The sequence below is a fragment of the Haemorhous mexicanus genome, chromosome 2, assembly GCF_027477595.1.
Source record: "Haemorhous mexicanus isolate bHaeMex1 chromosome 2, bHaeMex1.pri, whole genome shotgun sequence".
In the NCBI taxonomy this organism is placed as follows: domain Eukaryota; kingdom Metazoa; phylum Chordata; class Aves; order Passeriformes; family Fringillidae; genus Haemorhous; species Haemorhous mexicanus.
In genome coordinates, this window is record NC_082342.1 from 87,983,537 (window position 1) to 88,009,792 (window position 26,256).

A 26,256-nucleotide genomic window follows, 5' to 3' on the forward strand; every position below is an offset into this window, starting at 1 on the left:
TCAAATGATTTTAAAAAATTGCAGGAGTCATGCAGTAAGGACAACCCAAGTACATAACAGAGTGACTTGGCTTCATCTTCTTCCTACCTGTCTTGTAATAAGAATCCCTGGGCTTCAACCAGTCACTAAAGTACAACACTTCTTCATAATTTAAATAAAAGTCTAGAGGAAATAAAAAATTAATACATATTTTCATGCAAAACTCCCCAAGGCTCAGGCAAGGTTTCTCCTGGAACTATGAAAAGACCATAAGGAAACATGATTTGGTCTGATTTTATTATATCAATATTTCAGGAATAAAAATGCAGGCACAAAAGCTCAGTACAGGGATTAGTTTAATTTTGCTGGAACTCAAGTACAAATTCAGCTATGCTTTTGTCAGATGCAGTGTTAAAAATCAGAGAGACTGATACAAGCTGAAGCAGACAGACTACACATTTCTTTTGTGGATTGTTTCTTGTAGAACAGGTGCTGATTTCTTTCTTTTCCTCCCAGACCCAAAGGCAAGCCAAGCCAGGCTTCCAGATTTGTAATACATGCAGGTTGAAAATCTATTATTAGTGGCTCTTCTGACAATGTACCAGCTTACAAAAATGTTGGCAGCCTTAACTAAAACCTAAGTTGATCATTGCCCACTAAGAAGAATAGCACATTTCTCAACCTCTTCTGTTTTGTTCCATACATAAAACACATACTACTATTTCCTTCCTAAAACAGCATCATAGAGTTTTCCAGTCCTCTTTACTTGAATCACTCCAAAGCCAGCTGCCTCCAGGAGCTTGCTGTACTCTGCTGCTGTTCTCTCTATCCCTTCTGTCTGCACCAACATATTCATTGAATACAGTTGGGTTTCTACAGGCCCACTTTTATCTTCATTCAGAAGGGATTCAACCAGCAGCACTCCCCCACCTGGTGGAGAGAAGAGAAAGAAAACACTCTCTGAGCAATGAAAAGGTGAGCTATTTTTGAGCTGTGACTAGGACAGATCCTAACCTGACTTTCAGGAAGAAGCAGTCTCTACATTAAGTCACATTTCAGCATCACAGAAGACAATGAAAGAGCCAAAGCACCAGAGCATGTCTTAGCTCGACTATGTTGGTACTGACATGCCAGAGGTGAAGAGGGTGCTATGGCTGGGATGGAAATTTCCCATTTTCCCCAGCTGAAATTTACAGGACCTTACTGATTTTACTTTATAGGCAGTGTTTTTGAAACTCTGAGGCTTCATTGTGATGCTTAATGGGATTTTTTTTCTGTGATGTATGCACCTATAAAAACAATACCTAAAATTCTCAATTCTTACACTTGATGCCTTGGTAGAGGAGTCCCTGCAGAGGAGACAAAAACTGGAAGCCAGACAAAGAGATCCTAGACAGTGTGCTGTTTTTCTTAGCTGCATGTGGCTGGCTTAGGGAAAGCAAATGACTAAACCAAGGAACTCCTGCACTGAAACTCATCCACCCAAACCGAGCATCAAGACTTTTGTCCTTCTCATTGCTGATAGGTAAGAGTCTCTCTGCTCTTCAAGAGCTCACACCTACCAGGTTTGCAAGCTTTGTAAACTTTTGCCAGCAGCTGTTTGCATTTGTCATCATCCCAATCATGCAGTATCTTGGATAAAATATACAGTTCAGCTTCAGGTATTGAATCATTAAAGAAGTCTCCTGTAAAACAAGAACACATGCATTATACAAATCCCCACAACACTGAGAGCTGAGTTATGCAAATATTTTCAGTTCTGTTCAATTCCAGGCTCGCAATGTCCTTCAGACATATCAGAGAGCAATGGAGGTACCAAGTGAAAGTTGCACTGCATAGGGAATTTTGCCCTTGATCAGTCTCAAGAAGATCTGAAACATTTAAAGGTAATAACTTATTCTGAAACAGACTGATACACAGGAAAGCATTTGAGTTTAGGTTTTTCTCCAGTGACAGAAATTCAAATTCATACCGCACTAAGGACATAGGTTCACACAGTTCCTGTAATGAGAAAGAAGGAAAGAATACTGACTTCTCTAGGAAAGTTTTCAAAGATCTTTGGTAATCATGGAATTACTTTAGAAATCCATAGGTAAAAATACCCATCTCTCACCTCCTAGCACTAGCTTTGTTATTTCTTTTGTTTAGCACCTGCTGTACTGCATCAGATATTTTTTTCTCAGCATTTTAATTTGTCATTTCTTCCCCCATTTTGTTGCATCTTTGTTTTTATAAACTCCCTTCGCTCCTCAAGGCTCCTTTTCACTCTCTCAGCTTTGAGCAATTTTAAGCACTTCCATCACTTTGAAGATGTTTGTAAACACTGAAATGAGATCTCCCTATACTCATTTTCTTCATACATAGTACAAAGACTATGCAGGATCAGTGGTCTAGCCAAGAGGAATAGTAGCTAGCTCACTCACTTTCATGCTCTAAAATATCTTAGGACTTGAAGATCAATCAGTTGTGACCAGAGAAGGAAAAACCCTTGTTCAGAGCAGACCTGGCATCCCTCACATCTGCCAGAAGGTTTGCATGGGAGAAAAAGGGAATGTTAGGAAAATTTATAAAAAAGCATAGCAGATTTCAAAATTGCATGATGCTTTTTTTTGGTTTTGCCAATGTACCCTTGTTTTTAAGAGATGAAATAGTTCTCTTCAGGAATTAATGTTGCTGAATAACTGAGTTGTATCTCTGACAGCTGCTGGTGGACAACTGGGACAGCTGCAGAGCCGGGTTGGGGAGGCTGCAGCCTGAGACACTGTTCCCATAAGGAGCAGCTGGAGACCTGAGCCTCCAGTATGACACCTCTGAGCAGAGCCAGGGCTCTGGAAGAACAGCTGTGACAACACCACACCACTGTCCCCACCTACCTTCGTGGAAAGTGATCTGATGCTCCTTGGGGGAAACAAGCTGTTCTTTGGCCACCTGCACAACTTTGGGCAGGTCATAAATTGTGACGGTGGAATTTGGATACAAAGAAACACACTCTCGGGCCAAAGCTCCTCCACCTCCTTTGGGCACAGTAAAAGAAGGTCAGTACTGACACAAACCCAACCTGTTCAGTAACACCCCCATGAAAGTATACAGGCAATGGTGCACTCAGCCTCATGGAAGATGGTAATGTACATCTGCACCCCTTGAAACCCCTCTTCCCATGTGTTGCTGGGAGGGAAGAGGAGGGGCAGGAGAAGTCATTGTCTCCATGTGTTCTGCAGGAAGGTCTGGGGCCTTCAGCACTTAGGCATGTGGGGTCAGCCCCAGCCCTCACCACCCTTATATCCCCACCTAGCCAGACTAGCTGCGGGTGCTGGAAGGTGAAAAATGAAAAAGAAAGTCACTAAACCAGGCTCTGAGGAAGAAGTGAGGGAGGCCAGGAGGGAGCCTGCCTTGTCCTGTGAATCCTGGCAGCAACCAGCCGTGCTGGAACAGCAGGATGCTGCAGGATAAGAGGCTGTAGGTAGGACCTCAACAGTGACTGTAGGGGATGGAGCAAAGAGTCTGGCACTGGAAGAATGCATCAAGCAAGGCATGGGAAATGCTAAAGCTGCCACATCCACAAGGGGATGAGTGACTGCTTACATAAATCAGACTGTAGAGAAAAACATTCAGCTTTCTAATGCTCTCATCACTCTCATATTTCTGTTTTAACCCAACCAAATCAGTAAAATTCTCCTCATATTGCTATGTCCAACTTTCCATTGTTTAGCCCATCATATAATATAGGATTTATTTTCCCCTGCAGAGCTTATAAAAGACAGTTCAGAGGCTTGTTAAAGAAGATCTTCTGACACTCACCTCCTAGGTCATAGATCTGCCTGAAAGGGGAAAGGTCAAATGCAGCAAGAACATCTCTGCCACATATACTCCATACTGAGTTCTGGCCAGCCATGAATTTTAGCATTTCTTCATCTGATCTAGCAAGGCAAGCAGAGGCAGCACAGAGAGAAGGCTCCTTACCACATCCTCAGAGATTCCTATAATATAACTGCTGCTACATATTTTAGGTTAAACAAAAATCTCTGGTTTTATTGACACAGAATATGTCCTCTTTGCATATAAACCTACCTTGAATATTTCTGTATCAGGAGTGAACAGCTATGAATTCATGCATTTAAATAGGGAATTAAGACTAGTGAAATCCAACAGTGTATTATGCTGCTTATTCTCAGAATTTCCAAGGGACTTTTGTTTTCCTTCAACTGCCATTGCCTCTGTCAGAGATCTGTGATGTTTTTCAGGTTAGGAAATTATATACTTCTATTCAAAATATCAGACAGTTTCCCAGCAATTGATATTGTTGAGAAGTAAAAACATTGCATGACGCTGATGAGAAGAATTGTCACCTCATCATATTTAATTGTCCTGAGTCATAATTAAAAACATTAGTTTTATCCACAGCAAGAAGAATAAAAATTCTATATTCTAATGATTACCTGTACATTGCTCCAAAAGGGTCTTTAGATGAAACACCAAAAGCTCTTTCGTATTGGTTTCTTCCTTCTCTAAAATAGCAATTGAAAAAGCCTATGAGAGTGCTGATATATTTCCCAATCTCTCACAAGAATGACTGGTTCTTTTCAAGGTCAGGGAGGGACAGCACTTTGAGCAATCTGATTTAGTGAGTGGCATCCATGGTAGGAAGGTTAGAACTAGATGGTCTTAAGAGCCTCTTACAGCCCAAACCATTCCAGGATTCTGTGATTTATGGGAGCACACCTGAGGTAAAGGTACAAGACTGATGCAATCATCACCATCACCTACACCATGCTGGGTCATCAGTTGCATGGACTGGAACGAGTGAGACTCCAGACCCATATTAAACTGCCCCTATAAACCTTTGCAACAGAAGGACCCTTAGCCACCACTACTCATTATTTACTTGGTTGATGCCACGTCCAGTAAGATCCACTGTTATGATAAAGTGCTTTACTGAAGGTGACACGTAAAGAAATCTGATTTCTAGATCATCTCTACAATGTCAGGGAAAAGGAAAACAAGAACATACACAAATGGAAAACAAGGATGGGGGGGGGGGGGGGAACACACATATGGCCATGCTAACAGCTGAATTATCTGTTGCTTTTAATTTCTGAGAGCCAGCCAGCATCTTTATTGAGCTCTTCCACAGAAACAGACCACTCAGAGGAGTGACACAGATGCTGCAAAACACCAGACAGCACAGAGCACACCTCCTTACCTCACAGCATCAGCCAGGTACTGCCAGCACAAGTAGACTGTGTTGGAATAATACATCATAATATGATACTGAGATTTTGGACTTGATTTTGTAAGGTAGACATTGGAAATTTCTGTGTTTCTGTAGAGGGCTAAAGGGTAAAATAAATATATTTACTAACATATATGATATATCACCTTGCCAAATCTGTTGTGCAGCTTGTTTAGCACCAGAAGATGTCTATACAGCCACATTACTTCTACAACCAAAGCCTTCTTCTGCAGTGAGCAGTAGGTGAGGGTTGCTGAAATCTGTGTTACCCCATTCTATCTAGGTAAACACCATCTCTCTAGGCTTACCTCCAGCCCCAAACATTCCTTTCAAGAAGAGCAAAAAAAAAGCTTTTTAAGCATCGTCATTTACATACAGACTTCTGCTCTCAGAGGAAGTTTTTAGTGTGCTCTATTCAAGTAAGAACTCTTTGCCGACAACTCTTTTTCCTGATCAACAAGGTCAGCAGGTGGGGGGAAAGTCCCCAAAACAGCAGGCCAGCCACACCTACCCTCCCTCAGTTCACTAGGACAGGACCTTCTGCAAACAGAAAATGCCTAAAGGACTCCCAGAAATCTCCCCCACTCCCTCCAATGCATCTGCAATGGCATCACCCACCCACCCACAGGACTTGCATACCAAAGGAATATAAAAGATAGATCCTGCTCTCCCCAGACTTATTGGGCAACAACTATAATCCCTAAAGCAGAGCATGCCAACACAAGGCAGAGCAGGGAACACAACTTGTGAGATTCTAGCTGGTCCTGACCAGCTGTCTGATGGCTACAGATCCTTTCTGTCCAAGTGGATTCCATGTTTCTGACATAAGGAAAAACTTTATTACCTCTCAATTCTGATCAACAACCTAACAAAATAGTTCACATAATGGTAAAAACCCTAAGAAAAACAAAACCTGTTTTAAATCATGCTGTTACCATCTACCCCGGCATTTTGTTTTAAGTTTAAAATCCTGCCCATATCCCAGAGATTTCTTGAAACAAGCTCCACAGAGCTTGTGGAGCTATCCTAAGTATCTTCTCCAAAGTCACATGAGGCTCTTGTACAAATACATTTAGAGATATAGAGCCCTGTGCCTATGTTTCTTTTTATAGTTGTGATCATGCTGACATTTGCCTCTTCTTTCAGCTGAAGAGTAAATCCTAAGAGTGATTCTCTCCTTCTTACAGCTACATTAACTGACTTAACATTTGGTATCACCACTGCCCACACATCTTACCTCACTTTCAAAACCATCAGAGGTTTAAATCTTTCAATTTATTCCCATTCCTCTGCCTTTATTACCTCCTTCTTGTGTCATCTCTACTGCCAAGAGCTTCAATCCCACACAGGCATCCAGCAGTCTTCTCATCCCCATGGTGCTGGTGCCCAGACCTGCAGCAATGGCATCTGAAGACAGAGGCTTTCCTGACTCCAGAAGAAGATCAAACACCCCCAACTCACAGGCAGTGAACATAACCTGGGAGTAGGGAAAGGTGGGAGTGAGGGATTAGGTGAAAGCACAAAGCCTACTGCATTTCACAAGCTGCTTAACTAGAGAAAATATAAATTTAATAATATTTATTTCCAATGAACTTGTATTTCATATAAACAAGTCCAGTTGTTAAATTGTAGTTTATCTGAGCACCGGTATAACACATTACGCATGTAATGCGCTCATTAATCTTATATTTTTTTCCTTTTCCAGTGAAGCCAGCCAATGCTTTTTGGCTTCCAAAAGTCCACATTTAGAGACCAGATTTTGTGCGTAAATATCCCTGCCTCTTCCTTAGTTTAGAAACACATTCTCACAATCTCCTAGAAAGAACAAAGGCATATCTGGGTGGGGGTGCTTGTTGTCTGTTTATGTTTCTGTTCTTTAACTAAGGATCTAACACAGGCTTCAGTGAACCCTGGAGACTCTCTCATGGCTTGCAATAGGGGAATATCCCAAATATCCCACTCTATGGACCTTGTTTTCAGGGACTGATGTGAAGGACTGTGACGATGTTCGCAGGGGTCCCAGGATGAGGGAAGACACGAGAAAGTTGACTCCATGTTCAGAAGGCTTGATTTATTATTTTATTATATATATTATATTAAAAACTATACTAAAAAATAGAAGAAAAGATTTCAGCAAAAAACTAACTAAAAATAAAAAAAGAATGAAAAACAAAAACTTGTCTCTGACCAAGACAGTCTAGACAACTGGACTGTGATTGGCCATTAATTAGAAACAACTAAATGAGACCAATCACAGATCCACTTGTTACATTCCACAACAACAAATAAAAATTATTTACACTTCATTCCTGAAACATCTCTACTTCTCAAGAAAAAAAAAATCCTAAAGAAAAGATTTTTCATAAAGCAAGTCAGTGACAAAGGACTACGGCGATCTTCCAGAAGCAGGGAGGTTCCTCTCATCCAGAAGAACTGCTTCATTTAACTGAACAAAATTGCCCAGTCTTTCCCTAGAGTTGTTTAACTTCTCCAGCAACATTCATCAACCTTCAGACAAACATAGCTAATCATACATTAAAAAAAAAGAACCAACCATCTTTCTTTAGCTATGCACAGTCAACCTTACAAGTATCAGCCTATTACCCTGGTCACATAAAACTCCTGAAAGAGTAACAAAGACAGCTATTTAACTGACTGCCTGTTATCTACAACGATCTGAGCTACAGTGATTCCTGTACAATGAAGCACCTTTTACTCTGAGTAAGAACATGGCTTAACATGGCCAAAGTTGAAGTTGTTTCTCTAAAACAGAGTACTAACAGTGTTTAATTTGGAAAGCATTGGGCACTTCTTTTTCTCACAAAGTGATTTTTTGTTATCTATTTTTCCTCTTATTGTCAGCTCTGCCTTTCAGGAGCTTAAGGTACAGCAGTATTTGCACAACTCAAAGAGCATTCCTTCTGTTACCATATTGGCCAGAGGATCAGCAAGGGACAGTAGGAAAGTTAAGTATTAAATGAGAAAAAAATCATCCACTGCACTGGACATTTTAACTTTATGCCCATGTGCTTAAGAAAATAACTTCAGCAAACAATAAGAAAAGTGAAATTTATAGTTTTGCCTTTGTGCCTTAAAAATGTGTTTGGAAAAACAGTCATTATAGCAGTGCTTTCACGTCTTCCAAAGACTTACATTCAGGACCTAAAGAGAAATCCCTGAATATTTCTTTCTGCATACTTTAGGAGTTATATTTCTTACCTTTGAGATTAAAAATCCATTGCTGTATTGCACGATGATTTGAGGATAGTCAAGGTCTTCTGTGGAACCCATCTTCCTTCTGGACTGAGACACAGATTTCCTGGCTCTCTTAATTTAAATAAGCTTCTTTTCACCAAACACAAAGCACACCAGCTGATCCACATAATCTTATTGCTTCTGAGAAACACACTGGTTACAAAACATGTTAGCTGAATTATTTGGCTTTGATGGGTCTTTCTACTCTGGTTCAACTGTTTCTTTGGATCTTCCATCATCAAGTATAAGGCTAAAGAAGCAGAGTGGATTAAAGCTTGTATTGTCAGTTCATCAGTCAGCAACACGCTGGCACCTCAGAAGCCCTTGAAAGCTTGTAACAAGGAAAACAGGAATCAGTACAGAAGAATACCAAGAACCTGAACTCAGTGCAGTGCACCAGCATTCATAAACCAAAGCAGAACCTTACTTGGGACTTGAAACTCTCTGTGGGCACAGCCCAGGGACCTGGGCTGGCAGTAGGGTACACCTCATCCCTAAGTGCAGAAGCAGCAAGTCCAAAGAGAAGCTGTAAGAATCTGTTGCTGTTTTCTTACTGTGATTAGTTTGCTCTGATGATGATCACTCAGATGAAGCCTACGAGAAATTAAATCTACATTTTTTACTTATCTGTACTTTGCAGGTCCTCCCACCCACCCTGATACCAGCTTAGAAAGGGATACCTGGAGCACCTCAGCAGGGGTGTCCTACTTGTACTTTGCCATGTTTTGACAGAGCAGGATGCTGAGGGATGACAACACATTTTACATTTTCCAGCTGATTACTACAGTTTTCCTCCCCTTCTCTGCAAAACAAATCATGGGCAGCAGAAGGCCCTTGGGAAGGAGCAATGAAATGACTGCAAAGTGCAAGATGGGGCATGGATTTCAACTTAGCACAGGACATATCTCATAGGTTTTCATCAGAAAATTAAACCCCTGGATTACTTCCTGAAATCTTGCTGCCCCACTGTTCATTTCTCTGTCTGACATCTTGCCCATCTCACCTTGGGGGAGATGTGGCAACACTCAGGTAAGAAAAGAGCCTTTCCATCAAGGAAAAGACTCAGAATTTATATCACACATTTAGTGACCCTTCAGGAAACTACCTTATTTAGATAGTACACCGAAGGCAAAATGTGACAAGCCAGCATTTTTTCAGTGGCGGCTTTCTCCATGCTTCAGATTCCACTGTATAATCTTTCTCTGAATCTGTACTTTCTAACTAAATTTTACATAATTACACATCACTAGCCAAAGATAACTATTGTTAGCCAAAAAAAATTATGTTGTATGAAAGCTGTATGAAAATAAAAAAAAAATTCTCTTCTAAAGTCCAATTCTATGTGCTTCTGAGAAACTGGTGCAAATTCATGCAAGCTTAAGTATTTCCCACTCCTGGGAACAAAACAGCTATTCAGCCCCAGGCCATAAATGCACTTCACTTTAGGCAAAGTTATATGGTACGGGAGTCTCCCCTAATAAAATGACCACACAGTTGATTAAATACACTTGAAGTTCTTTTTCAATTATAACTAAATCTGTCTGTTGAGGATACCAGTTATAATCATCTAATGGGATTACCACTAGTAGTGAGATGTAGGGGAGGAGGCTTGCAGATAACCCACACCAGATTGAAAAAAGCCACATGCAGAAAGCTGTTTCCAAGTAAATTGTTAGTGAGGCTTAGAATTTAAGCTCCTTTTAAGCTAGAAATGCATTCATGAAGATGAAATTGCAATGGCTTTCTTTCTATGAAAACCCTATCAAGATTTCTCTCATAGGGCTTAGACCACATGCAGGCTAAAGTCCTTATTTTACCACCACAGCTCTATTTCAGTGATGCATTTTTCTTTGCCTAAGTGACTCACTACAGTCAAATGCTACACAAAAACCAATTATGTCATTTTTGCATAACATTTGAAAGTTAGAAATTATCTATGAACAAAGGAGATTTAGTAAAGTGAATGTGCCTGCCAGTGAGAAATGGCAGATGACGCTATCTTCTCACACAAAACCTTCCTTGTAAGCAAATACTACAAATCCCAGGGATGTGACTACGATGAGTTTCAATAATGCCAGTAGGAAGCAACTGTGCCTTGGTATCACACTAAGTCTGTAAGCATACCCAGTTTATAACACATCCCCTGGAAGGGCCCTAAGGTAATAGCTTGTGGTCTTTTTTTTAACAGTCCTAAAAAACCAAGTACTCAGTATCATACTTTTCCTTTGAAATAGAATATCAAGTTTTAAATGCTCCTTTTCTTCTTTGTAGCTTCTAATTATTCTCATATTTTACAATAGATGCATTTTCCTAGTAACATGAGTATTATTTCCATCACTTTTGACACATCAATTTAGTTTTTTCTGTTTTCATCACATATACAAATAGCAAATATTTGGAGCGGGCACAAAAACCTGTATATCCAGCTAATTTTCTAAGCAAACCCTCCCTTCTCTTTAGATTCACTTACAGTAAAAACATCTTTTAAAGTGTATCTCAGGCCATGCAGAGTTGTTCTTGGTCTAACTTGTAGACTGCAGATAATCTCTCAACAAATAATTCAACTAAATAATCATTGAGATTTCTATCAGAGGAAAGTCCCAGCAGATAAGAGTCATAGTCTTCCTGAGGACAGCCAGCTACACCAGCTAGAGCTAGTAGATGCAGAAACTTTAGAGAGAGAGACAGATACAAACAGCAAACCAAGATGGATAGCAGCCGAGGCAGGCTCTGATTTCAGAATTTGCTTGTGCTCTGTCACAAAAACACAAAGAAAACTGTGGATATACAACTGCCTTGAACAGGCCATTTTAGAGGCTTGTCTTTGTTGGAGATGGCAGGAACACCTTCCTGCCCAGGGGAGGTGGTGAATAAATTCTTCATTTTGCCTTGCTTGTGCATGCAGCTTTGGCTTTACCTTTATATTGTGTTTATCTCAATCCATGAGTTCTTTCACTTTTACCCTCACAATTCTCTATCCCATCCCACTAGGGGTGTCTGAACACCTGCATGGAGCCAAGTTGCCAGCTGCTATAAATCACAGCAACAAGACATGAGCAATGAACAGAAAAGATTTTTTCCAGCCCTTCCCTTTTACATGGAAGGTAGAAAGTAACAGATACCACTAGGGAATTCCTTAGAGCATTGACATGTCTGGGATCATATGCAGAATTGCAGGGAAAATCTAATGTGAAGGTGATCAATTCTTGTTCAGACACTTTGCTGGCAGTGCCTGGGAGTGACATCTCCTCATATTGTCCTACAAATAGTCCAATATCATGGACAGCACACCTGAACATCCCATGCAGAGCAGGTAGAGCTCACCTGGCAGGTGCCACAGTGCACGTGCAGTTAGATTAGTTATCAATTAGAGAGCAATTTCAACCAGCCTTAGCCCTTCAAAAATTTCATAACATATGCTATGGCAAAACATTAGCCTGAGCTAACCTATTAATTCTTTTTTTTTTTGTCAGGCTGCAGGAGATTTGGGTGCAGCATGTGAGAGGGTACAGACCAAATTCATTTTCTGTGCTGCCACTAAAGAAGAAAGGGTGGTGGTGCACGTCACTTCAAACAAGCCTCAAGAGCCCAGTATTAGATTAATATAGGACATTTGATTCATTCTGTGTGCCCAGTTCTGAAGCATCAACCCAGTTCTGAAGAATCAACAGCAACTAGATTGCTGCTTTATACTGGCACTAGAGACAACTGCAAATTTACTGCGAAGCAGCAAATGATACTTTCTGCAAATAATATACTCATTAGACTTGGGAAAGGCCAGACCAACAGAATGCAATGTAAGCTTACGGAAATGGGTGTTGTATCCAGAATAACCAAACCTCAGCAGCAGGATACCAGATCAAGACACAGGCAATGCATAATAAACACAAATTTGATCTGTATAGTAACACAAGACATCAGTGGCCAATTTTGACCACACATTTATAAATTAAGATATTTGCCAAACTAGTTGGTTAATTGCTGTCTTATATAGAATGTAAAATCTCAAGCTCTGCCATCAAACATGAGCAGACACAATAGTCTGTTATAAGATCCTATACAAGAACTGCCCTAAAGCTGACATTGGTGTGAAATCCAGGTAGTTACCAATCAACTCTCACTAGTTTGTCTTTATAGCCTTATGGCACTGATAGAATCTTGTGTTCACAATTTTGGGAGCAACTGAAGAAATTTCCCTTTTCTCTGTCAGCTTTAAAGATGATGCTTCCAGGTAACATATTTTTATACACATACCTAATTATGCCTATGTCTTTATTTTAGGACACTGAATAGATTACTCTACAAAAGTAGAGCCAGTTAGAAACAGGTTTTGGATATGGTTACAGCTTTGGTAATAATTTTTACTGATATAAATTACTGCTGGCAATTTGACTCACACATTATCAAAATTCCTTTACCACAGTGGGCAGTAATCAGATGGAAAATATCACCTTAATAATCATATTGAAGGGCTTTGGCCTTGCTGTTGTAGCAAAGCTGTCATTTGACTAAGCTTCTTCCCAAGCCACCTAGAGCAGGCTGAGGCCAGGAGATAAAAAGAAAATTGCAGGTCAAAAGGCTGGTATGTGCAGGGGCTCATCAGTCTTCAGACAGATACAAGAGGAGACATTCCTTAAGGATAAAACAGGACTATGCAGTAACACTGTCCATGGCAACAGGAAGTCAGATTTCTTATCCCTTTGGGACTCCTGTTCTTCTTCACTTCACAAGGGCTGCAGAAAAACCATTCCTGGTTGCCACTGCCAACGGCTATGATGAGGCAGCAGCACATGCAGAGAATATATGCACCAGCTCCTGCCCAAAAAAGGGAGCTCAAGAGCTTTGGCCCACAAACTTCCTGCCCTCTTCAGCTCAGACCTTGCTGAAAGCAGTCTGTGATTAGGAGGGTTCACACCTCCAATAGGAAGAGGTCACATGCTCCCTTGTGATGATCAGTACACTTCAAAACCCTACACATCCTCAAGAGCAAATAGGGTTCCCACTTGATCCTATCCTTCTGGCAAAGACATAAAGGAGACATTGTGGTGTCAGATGTGAAATCTCTCCTGGAGTCAAGTGCAACAATTGAGGTGCATCCTCACAACAAAGAAAACTCTCCTCCTGCTTCATCATGTGAGTTAAGAATGATCAAGAACGACAGCAGAACACTGGAATAAACACTGGGCATTTCTTGGGACTTAGTACATGAAATAGGGCTCAGAGGTCTCTTTCCCTGCTGCCTAGACTTTCTAGCATGCATGAACACAGGGCTGTAGCATGAAGTTGCCCAATCCATGGTTTAACAGGATTTACACCCTGTATTTATACCACACCAATCATGCTAAATGGGGAAATTTTTCCACTAGTGAAGGAAATAACCCACCAGTTAAGAGTGAACCTGAGCCTTCCCCAGCAACAAAGCCTGATTTTAAACTAAGCTTAAACTGACAGGTATGGCTGCCTGACACAAGGCAAGAAGCTGGGTGAGTTCTTGACTTCACAAGGGAAGATTTTGGAACGACACAGAAGAAACAATCCCCTCTCTTGACCAGATGGCAACACAGTAAGTGATGTGCCTCAGGACACAGCTGGCCCTCCTGGCTACACTGAAACCCACGCTCAACCTGCCATCCATCACAACCTCCAGGTCCCCTTCTGCAGGGCTGCTCTCCAGTGTTTTGTCCCCCAGTCTGTGTGTACATCCAGAGCTGCCCCATTCCAGCACTTGCCCTTCATACGGCTGGTGAATGCCCAGCCCTCTGATGTGTCTATGCCTCTCTGCCTTCAAGGGACACAACAGCTCCTCACAATTTAGTGTTGTCAATGTCTTACCTTTTCTGTCCACAGCTAGTAACTACAAAGATTTCAGCAGCATGGTCTAGTAAGAAACAAACCCACATGGATTCTGAAAGTAAAGCAGACAAACTCAGCCAGCCAAGGATTCAGCCGAGCTGCAGCACTTAGGTGCTTCTCAGACACTCCAGGAAATGGATTGCACTTTGATTTCATGCATCAGTGTGAGGAAAATGGCATCTGAAGGCTGTAGTTAAAGAGCACACATCCTGCAGAATTAAGAGTTGACATAGCTGCAACATAACAGGACCATCAAAAAGAGAAGCTGAACTCCATTATTCAAATGTGCTGAGTGATGCTTTCAACAAACAGGTTCTTAACACAACACTTCTGCAGATTTTAATATACTGACACATGAAAACAGCAACTTCAGTTCACTGGAAACAGTTTTCTTTTTAATTTTACCATAAAAATGCAAAATAAACTTTTTCACTGTAACATTATAGCTTTTAATATTCCTGAGCTGCATTTTAAAAGCAAAAGTATTCTTAAATGGATTTAACAAGAGACACTGCAGCCTTACTTTTCAACAACACAAGTAAAAATAATTTAGCAAGAAGGCCCCTTTTTCAAGACAATGTCTAGCTCTTTATGTACCTGAAAAAATGTTTCAAGTAGCCCTATGCAATCTGAAATAATTACAAAGCCAAATATGTCAACAAAATATCAGAACAACTTTCAACCATTTTACCACTGCTTGTTACTTCCTATACCAGGTGCGCCTCTCTTACACAGAAAGTATTATACAAAGGCATTACACGCCAGAATAATTTGGGCCACAAAGCTTGGCATCAAACAGACACATGAAGGAATCAAAGCAGTTTAAAAGGTATCCTGCATAACTTTATCATCAGTTTTAAGAAAAAAATATGAAAGTCTTTCTATCCATCTCAATCAACAAAAACTCTACTTTGTTAAACATGATTTCATTGAACGCACCAGGAAACGCTTTAAATCAAATCTGTATGTAATAGCTTGTCACCTCTGAAGTTCCTGTAACTGGCACCCATGTATTTCTCAAGCCAAATTAGGTGATAAAAACTAAATACACTAAAATTAAGGTTTAGAAAACTGAAACTGAAGAAAACAGGTTGGCTTTTAGCACTGTAGGAACTTCAGCACAAGCACAAGTGATTACACCTACATCGTGGTAGAAACTTAGAAAGAGACAACAAAGGAAGAAAGGTCAAAAAAATCAGGCATCTCTTTTCTTGATTTCAAGGACTAGATGCAAACTAAGAATTGGTTGAAACAAGTGTGTTTTCTACAGCAGTCACACCGATGAGGTCTGGTGTCCAATTCTGTGGCGCTTTTGTCCTACCAGAGCCTTTTAAAGGAGCCAAGGCCTCCACCACCCACTCTAAGTACTCCTTTGCTTATTCAGTGATCACCTTCGGTGCCTTTGTCTCCTGCTCACACTTCTGCGACTACGACTCCTTTCCCTTCTGTCCCGCCTCCGCTCCCTACTGCGCGTTCTCCTGTAGCGGGAACGTCTGGGGCTTGCGCTCCTTCGCCGAGGACTGCGGCTCCGGCGAGGGCTGTAACTTCTGCTGGAGCGTCTGTAATACCTCCTGTCCTTCCTATGCTTTTCATCCCGGGAACTCACATCTCTTCTGTGTCTGCTGCTCTCCCGTCTACCCTTACTCTCATCACTGTTTATGCTGCTACATGAATGGCTCTTTCTTCTCCTTGGCTCTGTTCCATGTTTGTCCTGCTCACAGAGCAAGTCTTTCTTGCAAGTGTTCTGGTCATACTTAGAGAGGCTCTTCTGGTCCTGGTTATCAGAGGGAACACATGAAAGTACCCCCGAACCTCTTTTGTCAGAACACCTCTCAGAGTTTGTAGTATGAAGATTCTGACCTTCTTTGACATGAACTTTGTCGTGAATGTTGCCATTTAAATACTTGCATTGAGTGTTTACACTTTCAGGGGATGCTACTTCTATTTGAGAGCCAGGAGCCAGTTTGGCTGTAACAGCCTGTCCTGAGGTAGAAGTGATGCAGCTGGATGACACAGTGTGGGGAACAGCACTAGGGCTTTTCAGCATGTCAGTCTGAGATGCTTTGGTTTCCTCTTTGTTTTGATTAAGTGCATCCATTTTCTTGCTCAGAAGATTGTTGAGTAGTTTCTCCCTCAGTTCCTTTTCTTTTCTCTGCAACCCCAGTGCTCTCTCTTTTTCCTCTTCCACACGTTTAAGCTCAGCCTCCTGGAGCCTCCGTCTCTCCTCTAGCTGCTGAAGACAAATCTTTTCTTCATTCTGTTCTTGCTCCAAAAGCTTTACTGCCTGAAAGACAGTCAAAGGGAAGAGTAAACAAAAAATACCTCCTCCTGTTTCCAAGTTACAACATAACACAAAGGCAGCAATGTGGCAAGAAAATAAAATCTAACCAACAGAACTTAACCATCCCAAAATAAAATGGTGTTTCCTTTTTAAAGGGAAAAGAAACCATCAAAACCAATCAACCAACAAAAGCCACTAATACAAAACTGCTGTAAGTTAAAACAGTATTTGTCCACAGTTCTTGAGAGAAGTTTTGTCTTCATGGCTCCTCAATATAACAAAAGTAATAACATGTAAAATCTGCACTATTGAAATACATTTATCAGGGTCAAAACCTGAAGGTTACAGTCAAATTTAAAATTTCAAAATTCAGTCAAATTGAAAATGTTTGAAATTTTATTGAAAATTACTTCTTTTAGATGATTGCCCTCTGTGGTTCATAGATGACTTTACAATAAGTCCACAAAACCAGCAAATAATTAAATGGACAATTATTGTGTAGAAATTGATTGTCATGTTGTTTAACCACTTTAAAAATTCACAATACTGGAAAAGGTTCAAACCTTTTTCTATTCTGACCCAGTCAAGTGGCATAGTGTAGACCTCAGAATTTTTTAAATGAAAGAAACACACAGTCTGTTTCATCAGACAACCTTTCTATTCCACAGCTACAAAGTTAATAAGCCTGAAAAAGGCATTTCTCCCTTCTTCTAGTATGTAACTGATCTATGAGTTCAAAACCACTCCTGAAGTGTACTGGCATCAAGGAAAAAACCTGTGCTTTTCCCCATAGCTTTTCGTTTCTACAGAAAAAACTTCACATTCAGTACACCCTAATATGGTTTTATCCAAGTCTTAAGCTTCAGTGTTTCAGTGAAAAAAACAACAATACTGTTATTAGAGAGACGGCATCTAACATTTGAAACCTTTGCAGACAGTACTTTTCCTACAGAAGAAATATTCTGTGCATTTCAAACACTGACTAATGGAAGTTCAATTTCTGAAACTGCAAAGAACAGTGAACAGAATTGCTGCAAGGCAGATGGGAAACAGCATGTAAACCAGAATTAGAAAAGGAGTCTTGCATCTTATGCTCTGTGGTTAGCTCACTTCATCAGGCTCATACATTCTTCTACTGGACTTAAGAAAACCTGACAATTAATTTACAAATAAAAAATGCTATTCGGGACGATAGGGTCAAGGTCACTTTCCATTTACCTACAAGTGCATATCTTACCAAGAGAAAAATACTGTTTCATTGTGCTTTTCTGAAATTTTCGTCTAAGGAATAGCAGCTGCAAAGGTAGCAAACCTTGTGTTTAATGAACAGTGCTCCCCACCTCCTCTCAAGCCAGCAAAGGACTTTGTTCTGTTGGGTTCTTCATTAGCTTCTGAAATAAATACTGAAATTACCTTTGCTCTGCTTAGCAATTCTGCAATTAGTCTAATGGACTGAAGATTTCTCTGAGCTAACAGCAGCTTCCTTTCTTCTAGCTTTATCTTCTCTTGAAGTTTTCTCTGCTCTTCAGCTTGAAGCTTTTCAAGTTGCTTTTTGTTCCGTCGAACTTCACGATCTTTCTGTTTCTGTTCTCTCTTACGCAACTTCTCTTCTCTTTTTCTCTCTCTCTCATATTCTTCAAGCTCTCTCTGCTTCCTAAAAAGAGATAAATATTTTTGCCTTATCTAGGCAAAGCACAATTTCAAACTCCTACTGTATGTACAATACATTTTACACTTCAAGTAAAATTGTTTCTAAATAAGTCATGTTGATGAAGAACAAAAGTAGAAAACTGAAAATTTTAACCCTTACTTGTGACAGCAAACAGTCATATTCTATTTTTAACAAGTCAGAATTCAAGGAAAAAAATTGCTCTAGCAAAGAATTTATTTAAACTTTGACCAGAGATGACAACAATGCATGAGGCAGCTGGGTAGAGAATTATCGCAGCCACAAGAATACCAAGCCAACAAATGTGTGCAGTGGTGGTGGGTGGGCTCTGTTTCTGTGATTAGGTAGCTTCTGCTGAAGGCCAAGGGTCTCTGAAACTAGGTGTCTAGTTTCAGAAGCAAAACTTTTAGGAAATTTAGTATTTTGCAGGTTTAATATTTTGAACTGAACATAAGCATAAATGGTAAACTAAACCACACTCAGCTTTAAGTGCTTCATTTTAGCTAGAGACAACTTGTGGTTTTTTATTTTCTATCTTTTGATGCTGATATGAAGAAGCAGTTTTCTAATGCCTGATTCTTAAAACTATAACTGAACAAAAAGCGGTAAATACCTTTCTTCTTCTTTTTGTTTTTCCTCAGCTTCTTTCTCTTTACGTTTTTGTTCTTCTCTCTGCTTTTCAAGCTCTTGAAGCTTTTGCCTTTCAAGTTGACGCTTCTTAATTGATGCATCACTGAGGTGTTTTGTTGAGTCAAAAGAAACCTTTACATGATACAATTGAAAACAGTTTTAGGGAAACAGAAAAAAAAAAACAAAATTACAACCTGACAATTTTAACTTAGACCTTGGTGTAAGTACAGTCAGATGTGTGAAACCTTCTTCAAAACAAAGGGAACTTCTCAATGCGCCCAGAGAAAGCACCACTATTCTAATCAGGTAACTGGGTACTAAATGTGTGCACACATGTAGCAAAATCAGATACCACTTCCATGTCTCACAACCAAAAATAAACCCCAGTGTGGCTGAGGCTCTGTCTGTCCAATGTTTTCAATGTGTCAGAATGGGCATGTACAGAACTCTTAATTAATGCAGGCTGTTAGGAACTCTACAGCACTATGAAGAAATAGGTTTAAATAAAGGCCTTCCTTTCTGTCTAAAACTGTGATCCTTCAATTCAGCAGAAGACATAGTTCTACAGCATTCAGCACCTGGTTCAAGCCTCCCCACCAGTTCTAAAACCAAGATTCCCAAATTGAAGTACACTGGGCAGAAGATCCCAAGTCATGGCAACAGAAAGAAAAGAAAGACACACACATCTGAAAAATGAGACTTCAGAGGTGCTCAGCTTCCAGGATATATGAACACACCTTGGTCGTGTCCAGCTGCGTGCTGGAACACGACACCACCAGACATGACAGCCCTGGTGTCCTAATCTCCAATTCTGAGTGCAGGCAGGGATCTATAACACATTTCCACAGACCGATGGTCATTGAACCGTGGGGCAGAGAACAAGGAGCACAGCCTCTGCAGTTTAATCTACTCAGGCTTTATGCAAAATGATGTTTCACTAACAGACTGAGAGGACAAATAGACACAAACAGACAAGGTGTGGTGACCTTGTATAACAGAGAGCTGCTGTCCTGACAGGGCAGCTGCCAGGAAGGCCTGATTCTTCTTGCACAGACATACTAAATTTGGGAACCCTGATCTCCTGCACGTAAATGACAGGTTGAATTTCACCAGGTCAAGGCACAGTTTCTATCCCACAACTGACAAGCTTTGATAACAAGATAAAAGATTGCAGTATTTTACTTACACTGACTAAACTACAATTTTAATAAACATCTGCACATTCCCACATTGCACAAAGGAATACTCAAGGTTTTTTTCTGAAATACACTCCTTGGTTTAATGAATGACTAATGAGCATACCAAAATACATCCACAAACATTTCACTCCACCGATATGTAAATGCATAGACCACCCCCAAACAGAGTAAGTTTTCTTGAGGCCTTGCTTTCAGAAACACTACATCTGAACAGACTGCCTTGTTCCCTCCTGTCACAGCTGTAATTTCTAAGACAATGAGGTTACAGAAGATCACTTCTGAAAAACTCTGTATGCAAATATTATGAAATAAGCATAGGAAATTCACAGGAAGCTGTGCTACAAATGAAAATTACCATTTAAATTTTTGTGGAGCTTTCCTGTGTATCAGGTACACTGACGATTAACTGTGTATTTCCCAGACCAGACAGGCCACATGCTACCAAGCTTTTAGCTCTAACCTTCGACTGGTAGACCTAGCTATCAATGCAGGGACCAAATACAGACACTGTGACATCCTCCCCCAAAATGTCTCTCTGCACTGAACACATGAAAGAATTATGTACTTTACAGTCAATCTTCTGGTGAAATTTGTCTGAACTTGTTCAGAACTGGAATTTTAAGTGAAATGGTGATTTATAAACACATATTATTTTCTAAAGCAATTTAGAAAATCGTGTTCATAAACTTAATCCTTCCATCAGCAGTTCTCATTTCTAGAACCACCTTGTTTAGGAAAAAAGCAAAACCCCAATCACTTTAGTTACATACTCTAACAACACATTTTTCTACCAACACTTTCCTTTGAAAATTGTATTATGTCTGTCCCATAAAGCTACATTAATGCTGTCAATGTCACCTGTTGCCATCACTGTGGTATACAGATAAAGGTTTCAAGCACTATGGAAATAAGATAAAGGTTTCAAGCACTATGGAAATAACATTTACTTGTACTCAGACCTTCATATGGGTTCCCACACAAAAGGCTGCAGTCTCTCACCTTTATATTGCAAGCCACAGCTTTGCCATCATCGCCCTTGTACATCAGCTTCATCCCTCGCAGGGCATTCATGGCCTCGATGAATCCTGCATACTCTCGGTACTGAACATAGGCTTCAAAGTTTAAATGGCCTCCAAAGCTGAATGTGTGAAAATTCCTGCCAGTCATCTCTTCTCTGTAAGGGTCCAGCATGGGTATGTCCACGTTACGGATTTCTCCAAATTTCTGGAAAACTTTTATAAGGACTTCTTCACTTGGCTTTTCCGAGCCAGTCTCCTTTGCTGCAAACCACTTACAAGGCAAACCCTCCAGGTGAATAGTGTCCGGCCTTTCTCCAGGCAAGGTTTCGTTCATATCTTTTGCATCACGAAAAAACGAGTCCCAGTCATGTCTGGTAGGAAAGTCAATCTTGTATTCCGCAGCACGCACTTTCAAAATGTCAGAGAAGCCGCTCAGCTTTATTGTTTTGCCATCAAGGCACGCCAGGAAAGATTTAACCAAACTTTTGTTCTCGACCTCTCCTTCAAACCTTATGAAATCCATTGTGCTTTTAGAAATCCGAAGAGTGGAAAACTGATGAGTTTGCACCATCCCCTTCAATCTTTCCATCACTTCCCAGTTCGAAATGGATTTTCCCGGTTGCTTCAGCTGAGGGAGTGCCACACTGATGGTCATTTTTGTAATGGGTTTAAGGTATAACCCACAGGGAGCACAGAGCTCTACAGCTTCTGATGTATCATGAACTATTGTTGCAGCAGCCATAACAAAGAAAAAGCATAGGATAAAAAAATAAAAGATGCAAGTTTAAGTTGCAGGCCAACAGTAGTCAAATAAAATAGCCCTTATGCATAAATAATTTAATTCTTTGGCGATTTAACCATTCCCAAGTTTAAACGATGTCTCTTAACACAAGAGTGAATTAGATAATTACAACCGAGTAGTACAAACATCTTAAATTACTTTACAACCACTAGAACCTATAAGTAATTAAATCTCTGTAAGGCCTCTGAATAGAAAACTAGAAGCTGATGAGAGTCTTAGGAATACATGAGGTTGGTATGTGATTGCTCAGAAAGCAGCTACCCTTTCTCAGGAGGGAAGGGACTGGCGGCGCGATGTCACACCGCTCCCAAATCTACTTAACAACCAGTGAAACCCAGCAGGGCTGGCGCAGAGGCGGATCTCACGTTCTCCGGAAGGAAGACCTGGAAAGTGTCTGCAACGAGAGAAAAGCGCCCCTTTTATTTAAAAGCCCGAAGCCCCACCGCCCCTCCCTGCCGGCAGCGCCGATCAGGCTCCGCGGGACAAGGCTGGGTAACACCGCGACTCACACTGGAGCCAGCGGCCACCGCCGGCAGCTGCCCCCGGCGGGCGGAGCCCGAGCGGCGGGGAGACAACCCGGGAAGACGCCAACGGGAAAAGCGCCCCTCGCCGATGCCAGGGCCCACCCGCACCCCCGCCGCCGGCTCCTGCGCGCCCCACGGCAGGCAGAGCCCGGCCCTACGTCTCTCGCTCCCGCTGCCCAGACGGGACCCCCCCGCCCGCCTCACCCGCAGCCGCCGGAACGCGCCACCCCGCGTGCGCTGCCGCCGCTTCCGCTTCCGCGTGGCGCGAGGCCGCGGCCTGCGGGAGCGCCTCGCTGCGGCGGGATGGCGCCGCCTGGCGGCGGGGCGGGACGCGCGGCCCAGGGACGCGGGGACTCGGCTCTCCCGGGAAGCACGGCCCGCGTTCCCGGCCTGCGGAGGGACTCTCCGTGCGCTGTGCTGTGTGTGCTGTGCTGAGCTGTGCTGTGCTGTCCTGTCCTGAGCTGAGTTGTGTCCTGAGCTGAGCTGTGCTGTGCTGAGCGCACACCCGGCGCCTGAGGACAGCTGAGGCTCGCCGTATGGCAGTGCTCCCCCTTGCACAGAATCCGTTCGGTGGGAAAAGCACCTCTCAGTCATCGAGTCCAGCCTCTGACTGAACACCACCGTGTCCATAGGCCATGGCACTGAGTGCCACCTCCAGCCTTTCCTTAAACATCTCCAGGGACGGTGACTGTGCCACCTCCCTGAGCAGCCCATCCCAATATCTAATCATCCTTTATGTGAAGAAATTCCTCCTAATATCCAACCTAAACCTTTCCTGGTGCAGCTTTAGGCCATTTCCTCCTGTCCTGTCGCTGGTTCCCTGGGAGAAGAGGCCAACCCCACCTGGCTGCAGCCTCCTTTCAGGTGGTTCCAGGGAGTGATAAAGTCCCCCCTGAGCCTCCTTTTTTTTCCAGGCTTAACAACCCCAGCTCCCTCAGCTGCTCCTCACAGGACATGCGCTCCATGGGACACGTACTCCATAGGAAATGCGCTCCTTCTGTCAGCTCAGGACACTAGGGCACAGCCGAGGCCACCCTGACCCTGGGAGGCACAGCAGGGCTGATTGTGCTCACCTGCCCCTGCTCCACCATTTTAAAACAGGCTCCAGGTCCAGCCTTGGATAGAATTCCACCATTTGAGAAACTGTGACTACAGAAGCCTTCAGCAGCAGGCTGGGTGTAAATAGTGGCTTTGAAGCACCACTGACCTCAGCGCAGGAGGTCACCCTCAATCCAGAGCTGCAGCAAGACCGCAGCTGTTGTGCAGAGGTGCTACTTCACACCACAGGTGTTGGTAACTGCTGGCCCTACTCTGCTTCTGTTAAGGTTCGGTAGCAGTATAAACACAGAATAAGGAACTTCTGCTACTGACAACATTTGAAACAGTGTGTGCTTTGTAGTCTGAGAGCCCCTGCATTGTATGTCACACCTTCTCCTACAAACCTGCCCTTGGGAGCACACAAAGCTAAGCCAGATATCTTCCAGGGAGTTTCAGCAGCAGTGCAGGGATTCACTGCATATGGCAATGATTTCAAATCCTGTGCATAATGATAGCCCCACTGCTCAAGACTGTGCCATAAATCAATATTCTGTATTTTAAACTAAAAGACTGGAACAATGCTCTGAAAAGTTACAAGTTGCATTGAGGTTACTCATGACAGGACATCAGCCACAACTTTAAAAGCTATCATAGACTATTTTTCTGATATACTCAAAATAACTATTACAAACATTATATTTAAATGGGCAAGAGGAAGTATTGATAATGTACACACCTTTTAAAAGAGGTAATCACGCATCAGTACTACAGTATAGAAAGCATAAACTGTCTCTGCTGAAATGCAGTCCATTACGTTGGGCAGATGTGTTAATCTCATTTTCATTTTTTCAGTGAGATACTCAAATGAATAAATGAAATGTCTCCCTTTGGCTTTCAGAGTTTGAAGTGATGGTCAGTAAAGGATATGACACCAACAAGGCAGAAGGATGAACCAGCAAAGTAAACATCCGTAAAGGACAGTATCTGAGTGCAACTGTCCATGTAAATCTGGGTTTTACTGTAAGACATTGATTTTTCCCAACTCTGTCAAATACATTGTGCTGTTGACCTTACAAAACATCTGTCATGTCTGAAAGATTTTACCTTTTTTTGACTTCAGCAGAGAGTATTATGGAAGATGTCACTTCTGCCTGTTACTCTGTTTTGTCCCTTCCATATTAAAACACCAAATCTCACAGAAGTTCACTAGAGGGAGTGCTTGTTACTTACATATAAGGAATCTGTTCATAAACACAAATAAAATAGGCTATAAACAACATATACTAGGTTTTGTATTCATGCCAGAATACAGATCATTCTTCCTTTCTTGGAAGAGGATATAATCCTCCCAACTACACACGTCCTCTCTGGGTACTTCTCCTGCTTTTCCTGAAATGCACTGCTTCCTTGACCTTAGTGGTCATTTGCTGAAATGCATGCAAAATGTTACGTGGGTGTTTACATAAAATAAAACAACAACCCAGTTTAAATCCATTTCCTGTCCTTCCATCTTCCTTCCTCTCTGAAACACACCACAGAAGAAGAAAACCTCTTTTTAGTTTAAAGCCTAGTTGTATCTCTTGGAGAATGATTCATCTAAATGTGTTCATCTAAATCTTTGCTACTGCTCCAGAAATGTTCCTGGTACATGTAATTTCAGAAACAGAGTATGTTGCACCCTGTAGTTCCTTTGGATATGATTTTGGTTTTCTGTTGTCACTGATCAGGGAATATCTTTTTATTCTCTCCCACAAAAGGAAAACTGAATGATTCACTGGCAGTTGAACAGTTTATGAATGGAAATTGGAAGTGGAGGCAGGAGCACAGAAGAATCTCTTAGATTAAATGATTGCATAACAGTTGAGTAGACATCACAATGTTGGTTTTAGGTTCTAAACAGCCTCTCCCCACAAAGCAAAATTAATCCCTGAAGTGGGTAGGAACAGAGGAATTAACCTGAAATATATTGGTTTATTTCCCATGGTAAGAAACAGCTCCACAAATAATTCCATTTTCTTTCATTAGCTCTGCTCTTTCTTGTTTGGATTGTTCTGTGTGTCAGTGAAGTTTGTGGGTGTGACGGATCATCTGCTTTGGAAACAACACATAACATTAGAAATAATACATATGCTGATGTAGGGCAACTTCAATTAACTAGCATTAATAATCACTTCCCAGGCCTGGTTGTCTGCAAGTCTAACTATTGCATTCTGCTTAAAGCAATAGAATATGACAATATAAATACCCAGTTTCACTCTCTCTAACACAGACTTATGGCAGAGAATCAGCCTTGAAGCACTGTGTAGGATGCAAAGCAGATAATTTTTTACTAATTGGTCTCTGTGCCTGTGCCCACTGCCATCTATCTCACACTAAACAGAATTGGCAACATTTCTTCTTTTTGCTTTCACTGAGGCAGAATTGGCATCCGTTGTGGTACTGGTTTATGAACTGTCTGGTCAAACTATACTATAGGCTATAGCCTATAAAGCATAAAAATTATATTTAATTGCCAAGACACATTGTACTATACTTGTTAGCACAATGTGATTTTTAAAAAGTTTTAGTGCTGTGTTGTCACATGCGTTGCTGGTTATTTCAGTTTTTTATACATGCAACCATGAAATGTTTTCCCATAATGACAGATTTCATGAATTATCACTTAAAATAAATCAAAATGTAAAAGACTTGAATGTTTTTTCCTACTTTTTTTCCAATGTCTGTTTAGGTGAAAATATTTTAATTGGATTTAAATTAGTGCTTGAAAATGAAGTATT

General features: G+C 41.4%; 2 protein-coding genes across 6 annotated transcripts; both read right to left on the reverse strand.

Annotated features, from left to right (window-relative positions):
- Positions 1-441: 441 nt before the first annotated feature.
- On the reverse strand, positions 442-8,919 carry ASMT (acetylserotonin O-methyltransferase). The gene is made up of 8 exons (XM_059840386.1): positions 8,429-8,919; positions 6,512-6,686; positions 5,180-5,309; positions 4,416-4,484; positions 3,778-3,896; positions 2,853-2,993; positions 1,542-1,664; positions 442-909 (listed from the first exon to the last, which is right to left on the reverse strand). Exons 1-8 carry the CDS (start codon positions 8,498-8,500, stop codon positions 698-700), a joined length of 1,041 nt encoding a protein of 346 aa, XP_059696369.1. The 5' UTR covers positions 8,501-8,919; the 3' UTR covers positions 442-697.
- A 5,771-nt stretch (positions 8,920-14,690) lies between these two features.
- Positions 14,691-22,712, reverse strand: AKAP17A (A-kinase anchoring protein 17A). 5 transcript variants are annotated; one of them, XM_059839371.1, is made up of 5 exons: positions 22,646-22,712; positions 21,096-22,311; positions 18,881-19,029; positions 18,012-18,252; positions 14,691-16,601 (listed from the first exon to the last, which is right to left on the reverse strand). In XM_059839371.1, the coding sequence occupies exons 2-5, from the start codon at positions 21,855-21,857 to the stop codon at positions 15,705-15,707; spliced, it is 2,049 nt and encodes a 682-aa protein (XP_059695354.1). In that variant the 5' UTR covers positions 21,858-22,311; positions 22,646-22,712; the 3' UTR covers positions 14,691-15,704. The 5 variants fall into 5 exon arrangements, with proteins under 5 accessions (XP_059695354.1, XP_059695352.1, XP_059695355.1 ...); XM_059839369.1 differs by lacking the exon at positions 22,646-22,712 and adding an exon at positions 22,427-22,595; XM_059839372.1 differs by lacking the exon at positions 22,646-22,712 and having other exon boundaries at positions 21,096-21,838; positions 22,179-22,371.
- Between the last annotated feature and the right edge of the window lie 3,544 nt (positions 22,713-26,256).